We start from the raw sequence: 21,315 nt of genomic DNA, 5'->3' as shown, positions 1-21,315 counted from the left end.
CTATTAACACGTGGCACTTGTGTTCACGCACATACACAGACACACATACACAAATCTCTCTCTCTCTCTCTCTTTCTCTCTGTGCCTATTATACCTATGCGTATGCTGTATGAACCTTTTCTATCGGTGCTCACATATTTCAAACAGTTCGTGCAGATCTAGTGCAGGGTAGGCCTTCATATGAATCAGTTTCAAAATTGCTGACCATGGTCCTGAATAAGTTTTAAACAACTCCACTGTTTAAGCATACTCACCCTCGGACGGTTTCTTTTGGTCAGAGAGGCATGTCAGTCTAGAACAAATATTTGAATATCATGTTTATTGCAATGTATTTGATAACTAATTAAGCATCTTAACACATTTTAATTGATGCAATGCAACTGATTACCTGATTTAAGCACTTCGTTTGGTTTCTGACTGCTGCGTGATAAAATGTTGGTGCGATTTACCAGTGTAATTCTATTGGTTAGGCTCAGAGGGCCGCTGTTGGCCAACAGTATGTTACTGATGAACATCGACCATCCTACAATTTGTACCTCCCCCATCATTCTTACATGACCAGTGTAAAAGAAACGAGCAAAACGGAGCCGTAACCTTACGCTGCATCTTCTTTTTCAACCTATACGGGATATAAATACACCTTGCTTTCCTTTTCCGAGCAGCAAGCATGACTCGTCATAAATTCTCTTGGATTGCACTGTTTATACCGTCTACGACTGGGATTTTTTTGATCAGAGGAACAGCACGACGAGTCCTATTGTTCATGTCGCTCATCTCACTAAGCTCAGTGTACGGACAAGTCAGCTACTCCATCGCCGAGGAGATGGCTAAAGGCTCTGTTGTCGGTAATATAGCACAGGATTTGGGATTGGAATTGAAGAGACTGAAATCAGGTAAAGCTCGTGTTTTTACCGGAGATAGCACTGAATATATCGACCTGAATAAAGAAAGGGGACTCCTCCTCATCAAAGAGAGAATAGATAGAGAAGCATTATGCGGACAGACTACGCCTTGTGCTCTTGACTTTCAGATCATTCTACAGAATCCCATGGAATTGTACAGAGTAACAGTAGAGATTACCGACGTAAATGATAATGCTCCCACTTTTAAGAAAACCGAAAAACGTTTTGAAATTAGTGAATCCGCTGTGTTAGGATCAAAATTTGTATTAGACAAAGCAATGGATCTAGACATAGGCACCAATGGTCTTCAAAGCTATACATTAAAGCCAACGGATAATTTTGTATTGAAACTGCATAGTCAGGCTGATGGAAGTAAAAAGGTAGAAATGGTTTTACAGAAACAACTAGATCGAGAGAAGGAAGAGAACATGTCGCTTCTTCTGACAGCTATGGATGGTGGTGAGCCCCTTATGTCGGGGACAGTTCAGATATACATCACCGTGTTAGACATTAACGATAATGCTCCTGTTTTCACCAAGGCTGTCTATAAGAGCGTAATACCTGAAAATTCCCCAAAAGGAACACTAGTGACTTCGGTCAGTGCGTCCGATGCGGATAAAGGGAGCAATGGAGAAGTAAGTTATTTCATTTCAAACAGTCTCGATGGCGTGTCTGAGTTGTTTCATATAGAGGAACACGGTGATATTATTTTAGTTGGGGAGCTAGACTACGAAACAGCCAAATATTACCAGATCGACATAGAAGCAGTAGATAAGGGTGGATTGTCAGACTCAAGTAAAATAATCCTGGATGTAACTGACGTCAATGATAACAGCCCTGTTATAACTATTATATCACAATCTACGTCAGTAAATGAAGATTCCGCTATAGACACAGTTATAGCGATGATTAGTGTGAATGATCCAGATTCTGATACAAATGGAGAAGTGCATTGCGACATGAACGACAACATTCCCTTTGCAATCAAGTCGACAACAAATGGTTTCTACAGCATAGTTACTGACAGTGCACCGGACCGCGAAACAGACTCCGAGTATAATATTACCGTGACGTGCTCCGATGAAGGTGTACCGTCACTTTCCAGCAGTATCACTCTCAGATTACAGATTACTGATGTGAATGATAACGCACCTCTGTTTGAAAAGAGCTCATATGAAGCATCCGTTATTGAAAACAACTCTCCAGGTCTCTCTGTATTTGCAGTTAGGGCCATAGACGCAGACTGGAGGCAGAATGCCCGTGTTTCTTATATACTGGATGACGGTATGATTAATGGAGTAGCCATCTCGTCCTATGTGTCCGTCAATGCTGAGAGTGGAGTCATACATGCTGCGCGTTCTTTTGATTACGAGCAGATAAAAGACTTTCAGTTCCGGGTAAAGGCCCAAGATGGAGGGTCCCCTCCATTAACTAGCAATGTTACCGTTAAAATAGTCGTTAAAGACCAAAACGACAACGCACCACAGATTCTGTATCCTGTACAGACAAGTAGTTCCATGGTGGCAGAAATTGTGCCTCGTTCAGCAGATGTGGGCTATCTCGTCACAAAAGTGGTGGCTGTGGACGTGGACTCTGGACAGAATGCCTGGCTCTCATATAAACTTGTGAAAGCAACCGACAGAGCGCTTTTTATAGTAGGCGCTCAGAATGGAGAAATAAGAACTATTCGCCAGGTCACTGACAAAGATGCAGTGAAACAAAAGCTAACAGTAATAGTCGAAGACAACGGACAACCCTCTCGCTCAGCTACAGTCGTTGTGAATGTGGCGGTTGCGGACAGTTTTCCTGAGGTTCTCTCGGAATTCACAGACTTTACGCACGACAAGGATTACAACGACAACCTCACATTCTATCTGGTTTTGGCACTGGCTGTAGTGTCTTTCCTATTCATTGTTTCTCTTATAGCCATACTGTCAGTCAAATGCTACAGATGGAGACGCGATCGGATGTTTTATAAATCAAATGGACATCTTCCAGTAATCCCATATTATCCTCCTCATTACGCAGACGTAGGGGGCACAGGTACATTGCAACACGTTTACAACTATGAGGTGTGTCACACCACTGACTCCAGAAAAAGTGATCTGAAATACATCAGGCCCTCAAGTCAGAGCATTATAAGTCTTGATACTAATGGAACTCTGTCTCTACGGAATGCGCACAGAGAGAAACTAGTCATGGAAGACCCAGACGACCAGGTGAGCAGATCATGTAAACTTATCTAATTTTCTACAGTGGACTAGTTCCTCTGTCGGTGTTGTTATATCGATTGACTAGAACACACACCCACCTCTGAGCAATTTGATGTGTGTTTGGTGAAACCTTCTGCTTCTTTTTTCCCCCTGAAATGTGCATTCACATTTAGTCCTATGAAGGATGACATCAATGTGAAAGCGAATGTTGCAAATATTGTTATGTTTCTTTTCATATGATAACCTTTACTCACAGAGACTATTTCACAAGATATATTGTGTAGTTCAACAGATCTGACTCAGAGTGCCGCTGTTGGTCAACGTGTAGAATTGTGAATAGTGGATTCCGACAGCCCCTCCCTTTATCTTGTCAGCATATGAGACAGAAAAATAATCTTACAAACATCTCCGGGTAGCAGGGAACAGCCAGGGCACTATACGGTGGAAGATATGGTACTTTGACGGTTTAATCCTGGCTATACAAACGGCGAAAAACACATTGTGTTTGCATTAATTGGACGGACAAGCTAAAGGAATACCTTTCTTTTACGGACTGTGCTGTGTTCAATATCTCTCACAAAGAGAAAATGTCGGACAACACCGTCGTGCGGCAAGTATTGTTCGCTTTGCTCTTCTTTTTATGTTCGGTGCACGGTCAGGTCAGTTATTCTATTCCCGAGGAGATGTCGAAAGGTTCTTTGGTCGGTAACATAGCGCAGGATTTGGGTTTGGATCTGAAAAGACTGAAATCGGGCAAAGCACGTATTTACACGGAGGACAAAACTGAATACATCGAGCTGAATAAAGACAGAGGGGTCCTGCTTATCAAGGAGAGGATAGATCGAGAGACGTTGTGCGGGCAGAGGACGCCATGCGCCCTGCATTTTCAGATTATTCTTGAGAATCCCATGGAACTATATAGCATTAATGTTGAAATCACGGATATAAATGATAATCCCCCGAGCTTCAAAAAGAATGAAATTAAGTTTAAAATCAGTGAGTCGGCAGTTACTGGTGCCAAATTTGTGTTAGAGAGGGCAAACGATGCTGATGTTGGCGTGAATGGTCTTCAGAGCTATCATTTAAATACCAATGATAATTTTGTGCTGAAATTGAATAACCAGCCAGATGGTAGTAAAATTGTGGAGATGGTTTTACAAAAGCCTTTAGATCGAGAAAAGCAAGAGACGTTGTCACTAGTTTTAACGGCTGTGGATGGAGGAGACCCACAGTTATCTGGCACGGCACAGATTCACATCACTGTTCTGGACGCAAATGACAATGCGCCTGTTTTTACGCTGCCGATTTACAAGGCAAGTATAACAGAGAATGTTGCAAAAGGCACGGTTTTAACAACCGTCAGCGCGTCAGACGCGGACCAAGGGTCAAATGGAGATATCACCTATTCCATAACAAATATTATGGATGAAACATGGGACATGTTTGAAATTGATGAGAAAAACGGAGTGTTAACGTCGAAGGGAAAAGTAGATTATGAAAAGGTGCGACATTATGAGATACATGTGCAAGCTAGTGATGAAGGGGGTCTAACTGATTCGTGTAAAGTACAGATCGATGTGTTAGACACGAATGATAACGCACCCACAATCAATGTATTATCAATGTCAAATGTTATTGCTGAAGATTCGAAGCCTGGAGTTGTAGTTGGCATGTTTAAAGTGCAGGACCCCGATTCTGGAGATGACGGTCGAGTTGAGTGCTTAACCAAGGATAATTTGCCTTTTACTCTAAAAACGACAACAAATGGGTTTTACAGTCTCGTTACAGATGGTGATTTAGACAGAGAAAGGAATTCAGGTTATAATATCACAGTGACGTGCAACGATGCGGGTTTGCCATCGCTCTCCAGCAGCATCAGTCTCTCATTACAAGTATCAGACGTCAATGATAACGCGCCCGTGTTTGAAAAGAGCTCGTATGAGGCCTCAGTCGTAGAAAACAACACACCGGGTATCTCCATTTTCAGGCTATTAGCTAAAGACGCAGACTGGAACCAGAACGCCCGAGTGTCTTATATGTTAGAGGAATCATCAGTAAATGGGGTACCCGTCTCCTCTTATGTGTCTGTCAATGGTCAGAGCGGTGTCATTAATTCTGTGCGCTCGTTTGATTATGAGCGAATTAAATCTTTCCATTTCCGCGTAAAAGCGCAGGATGGTGGTTCTCCCCCACTGAGTAGCAATGTCAGCGTGGTCATAACTATTCAAGACCAAAATGACAACGCACCACAGATTCTTTATCCAGTTATGACCAGTGGTTCCCTCGTTGCCGAAATTGTGCCTCGTTCAGCAGATGTGGGCTACCTTGTCTCTAAAGTAGTTGCTGTTGACGGTGACTCTGGACAGAATGCCTGGCTCTCATATAAACTACAGAAAGGGACAGATAGAGCACTTTTTGAAGTGGGTGCACAGAATGGAGAAATAAGGACTATCCGTCAAGTCACTGATAAAGATGCGGTGAAGCAGAAGCTCACTGTTGTTGTGGAGGATAACGGACAGCCTTCTCGCTCTGCTACAGTCAATGTGAATGTGGCGTTGGCTGACAGCTTTCCAGAAGTACTCTCGGAGTTCAGTGACTTTACGCATGATAAGGAGTACAATGACAACCTGACTTTTTATCTCGTCTTAGCCCTGGCTGTAGTTTCTTTTCTCTTTATCGTATCCATAATAGCCATACTGTCAGTAAAATGTTACAGATGGAGACGTGACCGGATGTTTTATAAATCCAACGGAAATCTACCGGTTATTCCGTATTACCCACCCCTTTACACAGACGTAGGAGGCACAGGAACTCTGCAACATGTGTACAACTACGAGCATTACAGGACAACTGACTCGCAAAAGAGCGATGTGAAATATGGAGGCCCTTGTGGTCAGAGCATAATTAGTCTGGACACGAGTGGATCACAAACACTTCCTCATGTGCAGAGACACAGAATGAGCCCTAAAGACTTACGAGACCAGGTGAGCATGGTTCTTGTGTTTGTATACACACACACACACACACACGTCTTTGTCTCTCTCTCCCCCTCTGTCTCTCTTTCTCACTGTGTATCCTATTGGTGCTCACATATTTTAAACAATTTGTGCCGATTTTGTGTAAGGTAGGCCTCCATATGGTTTTCCAAATCTCTGACCATGGTCCTGAAAAAAGGTTTTCAACCACTCCACCGTTTAAGCATACTCACCTTCTGAGGTTTCTGTTGGTCGAAGAGACATGTCAGGGCAGAGATATTTGTATGTCATGTTTAGTGCAATGTAATTGATGACTAATTTTAAGCATCTTGACATTGAGTAACTTATTAGGTGCAATGGTTTGGTGTAGTGCAACTGATCAACTGATTTAAGCACCCTGTTTGGTTCCTGACTGCTGTGTTAAAATGTTAGTGCAATCTAACAGTGTAGTTCTATTGGTTAGGCTCAGAGGGCCGCTGTTGGCCAACAGTATGTTACTGATGAACATAGACCATCCTACAAATTGTACCTCCCCATCATTCTTACATGACCAGTGTAAAAGAAACGAGCAAAACGAAGCTGTAACCTTACGCTGCATGTTCAACCTATACGGGAGATAAATACACCTTACTTTCCGAGCAACAAGCATGACTCGTCATAATTTCTCTTGGATTGCATTGTTTATACCGTCTCCGACTGGATTTTTTTCGACAAGAAGAACAGCACGGCAAGTCCTATTGTTCATGTCGCTCATCTCACTAAGCTCAGTGTACGGACAAGTCAGCTACTCCATCGCCGAGGAGATGGCTAAAGGCTCTGTTGTCGGTAATATAGCACAGGATTTGGGATTGGACGTGAAAAGACTTAAATCAGGTAAAGCTCGTATTTATACGACAGATAGCACAGAGTACATCGAGCTGAATAGAGAAAGGGGAATCCTCGTCATCAAAGAGAGAATAGATCGAGAGGCATTATGCGGACAGACTACGCCTTGCGCTCTTCACTTCCAGATTATTCTGGAGAATCCAATGGAATTGTACAGAGTAACAGTAGAGATCACCGACGTAAATGATAATGCTCCCACTTTTAAAAACAACGAAAAACGTTTTGAGATAAGTGAATCGGCTGTGATAGGATCAAAATTTGTTTTAGACAAAGCAATGGATCTCGACATTGGTATCAATGGTCTGCAAAGTTATACATTAAAACCAACGGATAACTTTATGTTGAAACTGCATAGCCAGGGTGATGGGAGTAAAAAGGTAGAAATGGTTTTACAGAAACCTCTTGATAGAGAGAAAGAAGAGAACATGTCACTCCTGCTGACAGCTATGGATGGTGGTGAGCCCCTTATGTCGGGAACAGTTCAGATATACATCACCGTGTTAGATGCTAATGACAATGCTCCTGTTTTTACCAAGGCTGTCTATAAGAGCGTAATACCTGAAAATTCCAAGAAAGGAACATTAGTGACTTCGGTCAGTGCGTCCGATGCAGATAAAGGGAGCAATGGAGAAGTAAGCTATTTAATTTCAAACAGTCTCGACGGCGTGTCTGAGTTGTTTTATATAGAGGAAAATGGTGACATTATTTTGGTTGGGGAGCTAGACTACGAAGCAGCCAAATATTACCAGATCGATATAGAAGCAGTTGATAATGGTGGATTGTCAGACTCAAGTAAAATAATCGTGGATGTAACTGACGTCAATGATAATAGCCCAGTTATTAATGTTATTTCGAAGTCCACTTCAATTAACGAAGACTCCCCTGCAAACACAGTTGTAGCGATGATTAGTGTGGATGATCCAGATTCTGATACAAACGGAGAAGTGCAGTGCGGAATGAATACCAACATTCATTTTGCTATCAGGTTAACATCAAATGGTTTCTACAGTATAGTTACTGACAGTGCACTGGACCGCGAAACAGACTCCGTGTATAATATTACTGTGACGTGCTCTGATGAAGGTGTTCCGTCACTTTCCAGTAGTATCACTCTCAGTTTACATATTACTGATGTGAATGATAACGCACCTCTGTTTGAAAAGAGCTCATATGAAGCATCTCTTGTTGAAAACAACTCTCCCGGTCTCTCTGTATTTGTAGTTAGGGCCGTAGACGCAGACTGGAAGCAGAATGCCCGTGTTTCCTATATATTGGATGAAAGTATGATTAATGGAGTAGCCATCTCTTCGTACGTTTCCGTCAATGCTGACAGTGGAGTCATACATGCTGTGCGTTCTTTTGATTACGAGCAGATAAAAGACTTTCAGTTCCGTGTAAAGGCCCAGGATGGAGGCTCTCCTCCATTAACTAGCAATGTTAGCGTTAAAATAGTCATACAAGATCAAAACGACAACGCACCGCAGATTCTGTATCCTGTACAGACCAGTGGTTCTCTGGTAGCTGAAATTGTGCCTCGGTCAGCAGATGTGGGCTATCTCGTCACCAAAGTGGTAGCTGTGGATGTGGACTCTGGACAGAATGCCTGGCTTTCATATAAACTTGTGAAAGCAACCGACAGAGCGCTGTTTGAAGTAGGCGCTCAGAATGGAGAAGTAAGAACTATTCGCCAAGTCACTGACAAGGATGCCGTGAAACAAAAGTTGACTGTAATAGTCGAGGACAACGGACAGCCCCCTCGTTCAGCTACAGTCAATGTCAACGTAGCGGTTGCGGACAGTTTTCCTGAGATGCTCTCGGAATTTACAGACTTTACGCACGATAAGGAATATAATGACAATCTTACATTCTATCTAGTTCTGGCACTGGCTGTAGTGTCTTTCCTATTCATAGTTTCTGTTATAGCCATACTGTCAGTCAAGTGCTACAGATGGAGACGCGATCGGATGTTTTATAAGTCGAATGGACACCTTCCAGTAATCCCATATTATCCACCCCATTACGCAGACGTGGGGGGAACAGGTACATTGCAACACGTTTACAACTATGAGGTGTGCCGCACCACTGACTCCAGAAAAAGTGATCTGAAATACAGCAGGCCCTCAAGTCAGAGCATTATTAGTCTGGATACTAATGGAACTCTGTCTCTACGGAATGCGCACAGAGAGAAACTAGTCATGGAAGACCCAGATGATCAGGTGAGCAGACTATGCAGAAACTTGTCTAATTTTCATTTTTCATTACAGTGGACTAATTTTGCGCTTACTTTTATATTGGGAAATCTTTCATCAGTCGTTGTAGTTGTTGCCATATAGCCTGTATTCACATTTAGCTTTGCGAACGAAGTATAATTGTGAAACTGAATGTTGCAAATGTTGTTATGTTTCTCTTCACATGATGACATTTACTGTCATATAGTGTTGACACAGACACAATTATTTCACTGCTAGATCATTTGTGTAGTTCAACAGATCTGACTCAGAGTGCCGCTGTTGGTCAACGTGTAGAATTGTGATTAGATGGATTCCGACAGCCCCTCCCTTTATCATCTCAGCATATGAGACAGAAAAAGAATCTTACAAACATCTCCGTGTAGCAGGGAACAGCCAGGGCACTACGTTCATGGATTTGGATCTTTCACTCTTTAATTCCAGTTATACAAACAAAGAAAACCACATTGTGCTTGCATCAATAGGACTAGCAAGCCAAAGGAATACCTTTATTTCACGGATTCTACTAGGTTGAATACCTCTCACAAAGAGAAAATGTCGGACAACACCGTCGTGCGGCAAGTATTCCTGTTCGCTTTGCTAGTCTTTTTCTGTTCGGTGCACGGGCAGGTCAGTTATTCTATCCCCGAGGAGATGTCAAAAGGTTCTTTGGTCGGTAACATAGCGCAGGATTTGGGTTTGGATCTGAAAAGACTGAAATCGGGCAAAGCACGTATTTACACGGAGGACAAAACTGAATACATCGAGCTGAATAAAGACAGAGGGGTCCTGCTTATCAAGGAGAGGATAGATCGAGAGACGTTGTGCGGACAGGGGACGCCATGCGCCCTGCATTTTCAGATTATTCTTGAGAATCCCATGGAATTATATAGCATTAATGTTGAAATCACAGATATAAATGATAATCCCCCGAGCTTCGAAAAGAATGAAATTAAGTTTAAAATCAGCGAGTCGGCAGTCATTGGTGCTAAATTTGTATTAGAGAGGGCAAACGATGCTGATGTTGGCGTGAATGGTCTTCAGAGCTATCATTTAAATACCAATGATAATTTTGTGCTGAAATTGAAAAACCAGCCAGATGGTAGTAAAATTGTGGAGATGGTTTTACAAAAGTCTTTAGATCGAGAAAAGCAAGAGATGTTGCCATTGGTCTTAACGGCTGTGGATGGAGGAGATCCACAGTTATCTGGCACAGCGCAGATTCACATCACTGTTCTAGACGCAAATGACAATGCGCCTGTTTTTACGCAGCCGATTTACAAGGCAAGTATAACAGAGAATGTTGCAAAAGGCACGGTTTTAACAACAGTCAGCGCGTCAGACGCGGACCAAGGGTCAAATGGAGATATCACCTATTCCATAACAAATATTATGGATAAAACACGCGATATGTTTGAAATAGATGAGAAAAGCGGAGTGTTAACGTCAAAAGGAAAAGTAGATTATGAAAAGGTGCGACATTATGAGATACATGTGCAAGCTAGTGATGAAGGGGGTCTAACTGATTCGTGTAAAGTACAGATCGATGTATTAGACACAAATGATAACGCACCCACAATCAATGTATTATCAATGTCAAATGTTATTGCTGAAGATTCGAAGCCTGGAGTTGTAGTAGGCATGTTTAAAGTGCAGGACCCCGATTCTGGAGACGACGGTCGAGTTGAATGCTTAACCAAGGATAATTTACCGTTTACTCTAAAAACGACAACAAATGGGTTTTACAGTCTCGTTACAGATGATGATTTAGACAGAGAAAGAAATTCAGTGTATAATATCACAGTGACGTGCAACGATGCAGGTTTGCCGTCGCTGTCGAGCAGCATCAGTCTCTCATTACAAGTATCAGACGTCAATGATAATGCGCCCGTGTTTGAAAAGAGCTCGTATGAGGCCTCAGTCGTAGAAAACAACACACCGGGGATCTCTATTTTCAGGCTATTAGCTAAAGACGCTGACTGGAACCAGAATGCCCGAGTGTCTTATATGTTGGAGGAATCATCAGTTAATGGAGTACCCGTCTCCTCGTATGTGTCTGTCAATGCTCAGAGCGGTGTCATTAATTCTGCGCGCTCGTTTGATTATGAGCAAATTAAATATTTCCATTTCCGCGTAAAATCGCAGGATGGTGGTTCTCCCCCACTGAGTAGCAATGTCAGCGTGGTCATAACTATTCAAGACCAAAACGACAACGCACCACAGATTCTTTATCCAGTACAGACCAGTGGTTCCCTCGTTGCTGAAATTGTGCCTCGTTCAGCAGATGTGGGCTATCTGGTCACTAAAGTGGTGGCTGTTGATGTGGACTCTGGGCAGAATGCCTGGCTCTCATATAAACTACAGAAAGCAACAGACAGGGCCCTGTTTGAAGTGGGCGCACAGAATGGAGAAATAAGGACTATCCGTCAAATCACTGATAAAGACGCAGTGAAGCAAAAGCTCACTGTTGTAGTGGAGGATAACGGACAGCCCTCTCGCTCTGCTACAGTCAGTGTTAATGTGGCGTTGGCTGACAGCTTTCCAGATGTACTCTCGGAGTTCAGTGATTTCACACACGATAAGGAATACAATGACAACCTGACTTTTTATCTCGTCTTGGCCCTGGCTGTAGTTTCTTTTCTCTTTATCGTATCCATAATAGCCATACTGTCAGTAAAATGTTACAGATGGAGACGTGACCGGATGTTTTATAAATCCAACGGAAATCTACCGGTTATTCCGTATTACCCACCCCTTTACACAGACGTAGGGGGCACAGGAACTCTACAACATGTGTACAACTACGAGCATTACAGGACAACGGACTCGCGAAAGAGCGATGTGAAATATGGAGGCCCTTGTGGTCAGAGCATCATTAGTCTGGACACGAGTGGATCACAAACACTTCCTCATGTGCAGAGAGACATAATGAGCCCTGAAGACCAGGTGAGCATGTTTTTTGTGTTCGCACACACACACCCACGTCTCTCTCTCCCTCTCTGTCTCTCTTTCTCACTGTGTCTCCTAACGTAAATATAAACGTATCCTATTGGTGTGCACATATTTTGAACAGTTCGTGCAGATCTTTTGTAAAGTAGGTAGGCCTCCATGTGGGTTGGCTCGCAGAGCTTTCCAAATCGCTGACCATGGTCCTGAAAATGGTTTCAACCACTCCACTGTTTAAATATACTCACCTTCTGACGGTTTCTGTAGGTCGGAGAGAGTGCAGAGATATTTGTGTGTCATGTTTGGTACAATGCAATTGATGACTGACATTTATTAGCAGGTGCAATGGTTTGGTGCAATGCAACAGATTACCTGATTTGAGCACCTTTATTAGTTTCTGACCGCTGTGTTGGTGCGATTTACCAGTGTAGTTATATTGGTTAGGCTCAGAGGGCCGCTGTTGGCCAACAGTATGTTACTGATGAACAACAACCATCCTACAAATTGTCCCTCCCCCGACCATTCTTACGTGTAAAAGAAACGAGCAAAGAGGAGCTGTAACCTTACGCTGTGTGTTTGTTTTCAACCTATACGGGAGATAAATACACCTTACTTTCCTTTTCCGAGCAGCAAGCATGGCTCGTCATAATTTCTCTTGGATTCTACCGTCTCCGACCTGGACATTTTCGACAAAAGGAATAGTCCTATTGTTCATGTCGCTCATCTCACTAAACTCAGTGTACGGACAAGTGAGTTTCTCCATCGCCGAGGAGATGGCTAAAGGCTCTGTTGTCGGTAATATAGCACAGGATTTGGGATTGGACTTGAAAAGACTGAAATCAGGTAAAGCTCGTGTTTATACGACAGATAGCACAGAGTACATCGAGCTGAATAGAGAAAGGGGAATCCTCGTCATCAAAGAGAGAATAGATCGAGAGGCATTATGCGGACAGACTACGCCTTGCGCTCTTCACTTCCAGATTATTCTTGAGAATCCAATGGAATTGTACAGAGTAACAGTAGAGATTGCCGACGTAAATGATAATGCTCCCACTTTTAAAAACAGCGAAAAACGTTTTGAGATAAGTGAATCAGCTGTGATAGGATCAAAATTTGGTTTAGACAAAGCAATGGATCTCGACATTGGTATCAATGGTCTGCAAAGTTATACATTAAAACCAACGGATAACTTTATGTTGAAACTGCATAGCCAGGGTGATGGGAGTAAAAAGGTAGAAATGGTTTTACAGAAACCTCTTGATAGAGAGAAAGAAGAGAATATGTCGCTTCTTCTGACAGCTATGGATGGCGGTGAGCCCCTTATGTCGGGGACAGTTCAGATATACATCACCGTGTTAGACATTAACGATAATGCTCCTGTTTTCACCAAGGCTGTCTATAAGAGCGTAATACCTGAAAATTCCAAAAAAGCAACAATAGTGACTTCGGTCAGTGCATCCGATGCAGATAAAGGGAGCAATGGAGAAGTGAGTTATTTCATTTCAAACAGTCTCGATGGCGTGTCTGAGTTGTTTCATATAGAGGAAAACGGTGATATTATTTTAGTTGGGGAGCTAGACTACGAAACAGCCAAATATTACCAGATCGATATAGAAGCAATTGATAATGGTGGATTGTCAGACTCAAGCAAAATAATCGTGGATGTAACTGACGTCAATGATAATAGCCCAGGTATTAATGTTATTTCGAAGTCCACTTCAATTAACGAAGACTCCCCTGCAGACACAGTTGTAGCGATGATTAGTGTGGATGATCCAGATTCTGATACAAACGGAGAAGTGCAGTGCGGAATGAATGCCAACATTCCTTTTGTTATCAGGTTAACATCAAATGGTTTCTACAGCATAGTTACTGACAGTGCACTGGACCGCGAAACAGACTCCGTGTATAATATTACTGTGACGTGCTCTGACGAAGGTGTTCCGTCACTTTCCAGTAGTATCACTCTCAGTTTACAGATAACTGATGTGAATGATAACGCACCTCTGTTTGAAAAGAGCTCATATGAAGCATCTCTTGTTGAAAACAACTCTCCCGGTCTCTCTGTATTTGTAGTTAGGGCCGTAGACGCAGACTGGAAGCAGAATGCCCGTGTTTCCTATATACTGGATGAAAGTATGATTAATGGAGTAGCCATCTCTTCGTACGTGTCCGTCAATGCTGAGAGTGGAGTCATACATGCAGTGCGTTCTTTTGATTACGAGCAGATAAAATACTTTCAGTTCCGTGTAAAGGCCCAGGATGGAGGCTCTCCTCCATTAACTAGCAATGTTAGCGTTAAAATAGTCATACAAGATCAAAACGACAACGCACCGCAGATTCTGTATCCTGTACAGACCAGTGGTTCTCTGGTAGCTGAAATTGTGCCTCGGTCAGCAGATGTGGGCTATTTCGTCACCAAAGTGGTAGCTGTGGATGTGGACTCTGGGCAGAATGCCTGGCTCTCATATAAACTTGTGAAAGCAACAGAGAGAGCGCTGTTTGAAGTAGGCGCTCAGAATGGAGAAATAAGAACTATTCGCCAAGTCACTGACAAGGATGCCGTGAAACAAAAGTTGACTGTAATAGTCGAGGACAACGGACAGCCCCCTCGTTCAGCTACAGTCAGTGTCAACGTAGCGGTTGCAGACAGTTTTCCTGAGATGCTCTCGGAATTTACAGACTTTACGCACGATAAGGAATATAATGACAATCTTACATTCTATCTAGTTCTGGCACTGGCTGTAGTGTCTTTCCTATTCATAGTTTCTCTTATAGCCATACTGTCAGTCAAATGCTACAGATGGAGACGAGATCAGATGTTGTATAAATCGAATGGACACCTTCCAGTAATCCCATATTATCCGCCCCATTACGCAGACGTAGGGGGCACAGGTACATTGCAACACGTTTACAACTACGAGGTGTGCCGCACCACTGACTCCAGAAAAAGTGATCTGAAATACAGCAGGCCCTCTAGTCAGAGCATTATAAGTCTGGATACTAATGGAACTCTGTTTCTACGGAATGCGCATAGAGAGAAACTGGAAGACCCAGATGATCAGGTGAGCAGACTATGTTGAAACTCATTTTTCATTACAGTGGATTAATTTTGCTCTTACTTTTATATTAGGAAATCTTACATCAGTCGTTGTAGTTGTTGCCATATAGCCTGACTTGAGCACACACACACCTCATAAAATGTATTTGACATGTGTTTGAAACGCCCCCCCCCCTTCCCTTAAATATTCACATTTAGCTTTGCGAACGAAGTATAAATGTGAAACTGAATGTTGCAAATGTTGTTATGTTTCTCTTCACATGATGACCTTTACTGTCATATAGTGTTGACACAGACAATTATTTCACTGGTAGATCATTTGTGTAGTTCAACAGATCTGACTCAGAGTGCCGCTGTTGGTCAACGTGTAGAATTGTGATTAGATGGATTCCGACAGCCCCTCCCTTTATCAACTCAGCATACGAGACAGAAAAAGAATCTTACAAACATCTCCGTGTAGCAGGGAACAGCCAGAGCACTACGTTGGTGGAGGTGGATCTTTCACTCTTTAATTCCGGTTATACAAACGACCAAAACTACATTGTGCTTGCATCAATAGGACTCGCAAGCCAAAGGAATACCTTTATTTCACGGATTGTACTGTGTTCAATACCTCTCACAAAGAGAAAATGTCGGACAACACCATTGCCTCGCAAGTATTCCTGTTCGCTTTGCTCCTCTTTTTCTGTTCGGTACACGGGCAGGTCAGTTATTCTATTCCGGAGGAGATGTCGAAAGGTTCTTTGGTCGGTAACATAGCGCAGGATTTGGGTTTAGATCTGAAAAGACTGATATCGGGCAAAGCACGTATTTATACGGAGGACAAAACGGAATACATCGAGCTGAATAAAGACAGAGGGGTCCTGCTTATCAAGGAGAGGATAGATCGAGAGATGTTGTGCGGGCAGAGGACGCCATGCGCCCTGCATTTTCAGATTATTTTTGAGAATCCCATGGAACTATATAGCATTAATGTTGAAATCACGGACATCAATGATAATCCCCCGAGTTTTGAAAAGAATGAAATTAAGTTTAAAATCAGTGAGTCGGCAGTTACTGGTGCTAAATTTGTGTTAGAGATGGCAAACGATGCTGATGTTGGCGTGAATGGTCTTCAGAGCTATCATTTAAATACCAACGATAATTTTGTGCTTAAATTGAAAAACCAGCCAGATGGTAGAAAAATTGTGGAGATGGTTTTACAAAAGTCTTTAGATCGAGAAAAGCAAGAGATGTTGCCATTGGTCTTAACGGCTGTGGATGGAGGAGATCCACAGTTATCTGGCACAGCGCAGATTCACATCACTGTTCTAGACGCAAATGACAATGCGCCTGTTTTTACGCAGCCGATTTACAAGGCAAGTATAACAGAGAATGTTGCAAAAGGCACGGTTTTAACAACAGTCAGCGCGTCAGACGCGGACCAAGGGTCAAATGGAGATATCACCTATTCCATAACAAATAATATGGATGAAACACGCGACATGTTTGAAATAGATGAGAAAAACGGAGTGTTAACGTCAAAAGGAAAAGTAGATTATGAAAAGGTGCGACATTATGAGATACATGTGCAAGCTAGTGATGAAGGGGGTCTAACTGATTTATGTAAAGTACAGATCGATGTGTTAGACACGAATGATAACGCACCCACAATCAATGTATTATCAATGTCAAATGTTATTGCTGAAGATTCCAAGCCTGGAGTTGTAGTTGGCATGTTTAAAGTGCAGGACCCCGATTCTGGAGATGACGGTCGAGTTGAGTGCTTAACCAAGGATAATTCACCTTTTACTCTAAAAACGACAACAAATGGGTTTTACAGTCTCGTTACAGATGATGATTTAGACAGAGAAAGGAATTCAGTGTATAATATCACAGTGACGTGCAACGATGCAGGTTTGCCGTCGCTCTCCAGCAGCATCAGTCTCTCGTTACGAGTATCAGACGTCAATGATAACGCGCCCGTGTTTGAAAAGAGCTCGTATGAGGCCTCGGTGATAGAAAATAACACACCGGGGATCTCTATTTTCAGGCTATTAGCTAAAGACGCTGACTGGAACCAGAATGCCCGAGTGTCTTATATGTTGGAGGAATCCTCAGTTAATGGGGTACCCGTCTCCTCTTATGTGTCTGTCAATGCTGAGAGCGGTGTCATTCATTCTGTGCGCTCGTTTGATTATGAGCAACTTAAATCTTTCCATTTCCGCGTAAAAGCGCAGGATGGTGGTTCTCCCCCACTGAGTCGCAATGTCAGCGTGGTCATAACTATTCAAGACCAAAACGACAACGCACCACAGATTCTTTATCCAGTACAGACCAGTGGTTCCCTCGTTGCTGAAATTGTGCCTCGTTCAGCAGATGTGGGCTACCTTGTCTCTAAAGTAGTTGCTGTTGATGTGGACTCGGGGCAGAATGCCTGGCTCTCATATAAACTACAGAAAGCAACAGACAGAGCCCTGTTTGAAGTGGGCACACAGAATGGAGAAATAAGAACTATCCGTCAAATCACTGATAAAGATGCGGTGAAACAAAAGCTGGCTGTTGTTGTGGAGGATAACGGACAGCCCTCTCGCTCTGCTACAGTCAATGTTAATGTGGCGTTGGCTGACAGCTTTCCAGATGTACTCTCGGAGTTCAGTGACTTTACGCATGATAAGGAGTACAATGACAACCTGTTTTTTTATCTCGTCTTGGCCCTGGCTGTAGTGTCTTTTCTCTTCATCGTATCCATAATAGCCATACTGTCAGTAAAATGTTACAGATGGAGACGTGACCGGATGTTTTATAAATCCAACGGAAATCTACCGGTTATTCCGTATTACCCACCCCTTTACACAGACGTAGGGGGCACAGGAACTCTGCAACATGTGTACAACTACGAGCATTACAGGACAACTGACTCGCGAAAGAGTGATGTGAAATATGGAGGCCCATGTGGTCAGAGCATCATTAGTCTGGACACGAGTGGATCACAAACACTTCCTCATGTGCAGAGAGACATTATGAGCCCTGAAGACTTACGAGACCAGGTGAGCATGGTTCTTGTGTTCGCACACACACACACCCACGTCTCTCTCTCTCTCCCTCTTTCTCACTGTGTCTCCTATACATAAATGTATCCTATCGGTGCTCACATATTTTGAACAGTTCGTGCAGATCTTGTGTATGGTAGGCCTCCATGTGGGTCGGCTCGCAGAGCTTTCCAAATCGCTGACCATGGTCCTGAAAATGTTTTTCAACCACTCCACTGTTTAAACATACTCACCTTCTGACGGGTTCTGTAGGTCGAAGAGAGTGCAGAGAGATGTGTATGTCATGTTTAGTACAATGCAATTGATGACTCATTTTAAGCATCTTGGCATTTATTAACTGATCAGGTGCAATGGTTTGGTGCAATGCAACTTTAAGCACCTTTTTTGGTTTCTGACCGCTGTGTTGGTACGATTTACCAGTGTAGTTCTATTGGTTAGGCTCAGAGGGCCGCTGTTGGCCAACAGTATGTTACTGATGAACATAGACCATCCTACAAATTGTACCTCCCCCACCATTCTTACATGACCTGTGTAAAAGTGACGAGCAAAACGGAGCTGTTACCTTACGCTGCGTGTTCGTCTCCAACCTATACGGGAGATAAATACAACTTACTTTCCTTTTCCGAGCAGCAAGCATGAATCGTCATAATTTCTCTTGGATTCTACCGTCTCCGACCTGGACATTTTCGACAAGAGGAATAGTCCTATTGTTCATGTCGTTCATCTCACTAAGCTCAGTGTACGGACAAGTGAGTTACTCCATCGCCGAGGAGATGGCTAAAGGCTCTGTTGTCGGTAATATAGCACAGGATTTGGGATTGGACGTGAAAAGACTTAAATCAGGTAAAGCTCGTATTTATACAACAGATAGCACAGAGTACATCGAGCTGAATAGAGAAAGGGGAATCCTCGTCATCAAAGAGAGAATAGATCGAGAGGCATTATGCGGACCGACTACGCCTTGTGCTCTTCACTTCCAGATTATTCTGGAGAATCCAATGGAATTGTACAGAGTAACAGTAGAGATTACCGACGTAAATGATAATGCTCCCACATTTCCCAATGAAAAACGTATTGAAATAAGTGAATCGGCTGTGTTAGGATCAAAATTTGTATTAGACAAAGCGATCGATCTAGACATAGGCATCAATGGTCTTCAAAGCTATACATTAAAACCGACAGATAATTTTGTTTTGAAACTGCATAGCCAGGCTGATGGTACTAAAAAGGTAGAAATGGTTTTACAAAAACCTCTAGATCGTGAGAAGGCGGAGAACATTTCGCTTCTTCTGACAGCTATGGATGGCGGTGAGCCCCTTATGTCGGGAACAGTTCAAATATACATCACCGTGTTAGATAGTAATGACAATGCTCCTGTTTTCACTAAGGCTGTCTATAAGAGCGTAATACCTGAACATTCCAATAAAGGAACATTTGTAACTTCAGTCAGTGCATCCGATGCAGATAAAGGGAGCAACGGAGACGTAAGTTATTTAATTTCAAATAGTCACGACGGGGTGTCTGAATTGTTTCAAATAGACAAAAACGGTGATATTATTTTAGTGGGGCAGGTTGACTACGAAACAGCCAAATACTATCAGATCGATATAGAAGCACTAGATAAGGGTGGCTTGTCAGACTCGAGTAAAATAATCGTGGATGTAATTGACGTCAATGATAACAGTCCTGTTATTAATATTATATCGCAATCCACATCAGTTACCGAAGACTCCCCTGCAAACACAGTTGTAGCGATGATTAGTGTGGATGATCCAGATTCTGATACAAACGGAGAAGTGCAGTGCGGAATGAATGACAACATTCCTTTTACTATCAAGTTAACATCAAATGGTTTTTATAGCATCGTCACTGACAGTGCACTGGACCGCGAAACAGACTCCGAGTATAATATTACCGTGACGTGCTCTGATGAAGGTGTTCCGTCACTTTCCAGTAGTATCACTCTCAGCTTACAGATAACTGATGTGAATGATAATGCACCTCTGTTTGAAAAGGCCTCATATGAAGCATCTGTTATTGAAAACAACTCTCCGGGTCTCTCTGTATTTGCAGTTAGGGCCGTAGACGCAGACTGGAGGCAGAATGCCCGTGTTTCCTATATACTGGATGAAGGTATGATTAATGGAGTAGCCATCTCTTCGTACGTGTCCGTCAATGCTGAGAGTGGAGTCATACATGCTGTGCGTTCTTTTGATTACGAGCAGATAAAAGACTTTCACTTTCGTGTAAAGGCCCAAGATGGAGGCTCTCCTCCATTAACTAGCAATGTTACCGTTAGAATAGTCATACATGATCAAAACGACAATGCACCGCAGATTCTGTACCCTGTACAGACAAGTAGTTCTATGCTGGCAGAAATTGTGCCTCGTTCAGCAGATTTGGGCTATCTTGTCACAAAAGTGGTGGCAGTGGATGTGGACTCTGGACAGAATGCCTGGCTCTCATATAAACTCATGAAAGCAACCGACAGAGCGCTGTTTGAAGTAGGCGCTCAGAATGGAGAAGTAAGAACTATTCGACAAGTCACTGACAAGGATGCCGTGAAACAAAAGTTGACTGTAATAGTCGAGGACAACGGACAGCCCTCTCGTTCAGCTACAGTCAATGTCAACGTGGCGGTAGCGGACAGTTTTCCTGAGATGCTCTCGGAATTTACAGACTTTACGCACGATAAGGAATATAATGACAATCTTACATTCTATCTAGTTCTGGCACTGGCTGTAGTGTCTTTCCTGTTCCTCGTTTCTCTTGTAGCCATACTTTCAGTCAAGTGCTACAGATGGAGACGCGATCGGATGTTGTATAAGTCGAATGGACATCTTCCAGTAATTCCATACTACCCACCCCTTTACGCAGACGTAGGGGGCACAGGTACATTGCAACACGTTTACAACTATGAGGTGTGCCGAACCACTGACTCCAGAAAAAGTGATCTGAAATACAGCAGGCCCTCTAGTCAGAGCATTATAAGTCTGGATACTAATGGAACTCTGTCTCTACGGAATGCGCACAGAGAGAAACTAGTCATGGAAGACCCAGATGATCAGGTGAG

The 21,315-nt window shown here is 42.9% G+C and overlaps 3 protein-coding genes across 26 annotated transcripts in view; all 3 read left to right on the top strand.

The window, feature by feature from the left end:
- LOC105912957 (protocadherin gamma-A11-like) overlaps window positions 1–21,315 on the top strand; it is a 208,080-nt gene that overhangs the window by 107,973 nt on the left and 78,792 nt on the right. The window contains exon 2 of one of the 24 annotated variants that reach the window (XM_042710813.1): window positions 5,909–6,014. The exons of 19 other annotated variants lie outside the window; for them this stretch is intronic. In XM_042710813.1, the coding sequence (XP_042566747.1) occupies window positions 5,909–5,914 (6 nt within the window). In that variant the 3' untranslated portion in view covers window positions 5,915–6,014. 4 more of the 24 variants (XM_042710805.1, XM_042710809.1, XM_042710812.1 and 1 more) reach the window with 4 other exon arrangements.
- On the top strand, window positions 4–3,668 carry LOC105901749 (protocadherin beta-16-like). The gene has a single exon (XM_012829242.3). It carries the CDS (start codon window positions 668–670, stop codon window positions 3,146–3,148), a length of 2,481 nt encoding a protein of 826 aa, XP_012684696.2. The 5' UTR covers window positions 4–667; the 3' UTR covers window positions 3,149–3,668.
- Window positions 6,504–12,097, top strand: LOC105913070 (protocadherin beta-16-like). Its single transcript, XM_012842088.3, has 2 exons — window positions 6,504–9,191; window positions 11,968–12,097. The coding sequence occupies exons 1-2, from the start codon at window positions 6,738–6,740 to the stop codon at window positions 11,971–11,973; spliced, it is 2,460 nt and encodes an 819-aa protein (XP_012697542.3). The 5' UTR covers window positions 6,504–6,737; the 3' UTR covers window positions 11,974–12,097.

This window comes from Clupea harengus, chromosome 20 (genome assembly GCF_900700415.2).
Source record: "Clupea harengus chromosome 20, Ch_v2.0.2, whole genome shotgun sequence".
NCBI classification, from domain to species: Eukaryota; Metazoa; Chordata; class Actinopteri; order Clupeiformes; family Clupeidae; genus Clupea; species Clupea harengus.
The sequence above is the reverse complement of the archived record's forward strand: the minus strand, read 5'-3'. Positions and strand labels throughout refer to the sequence as shown.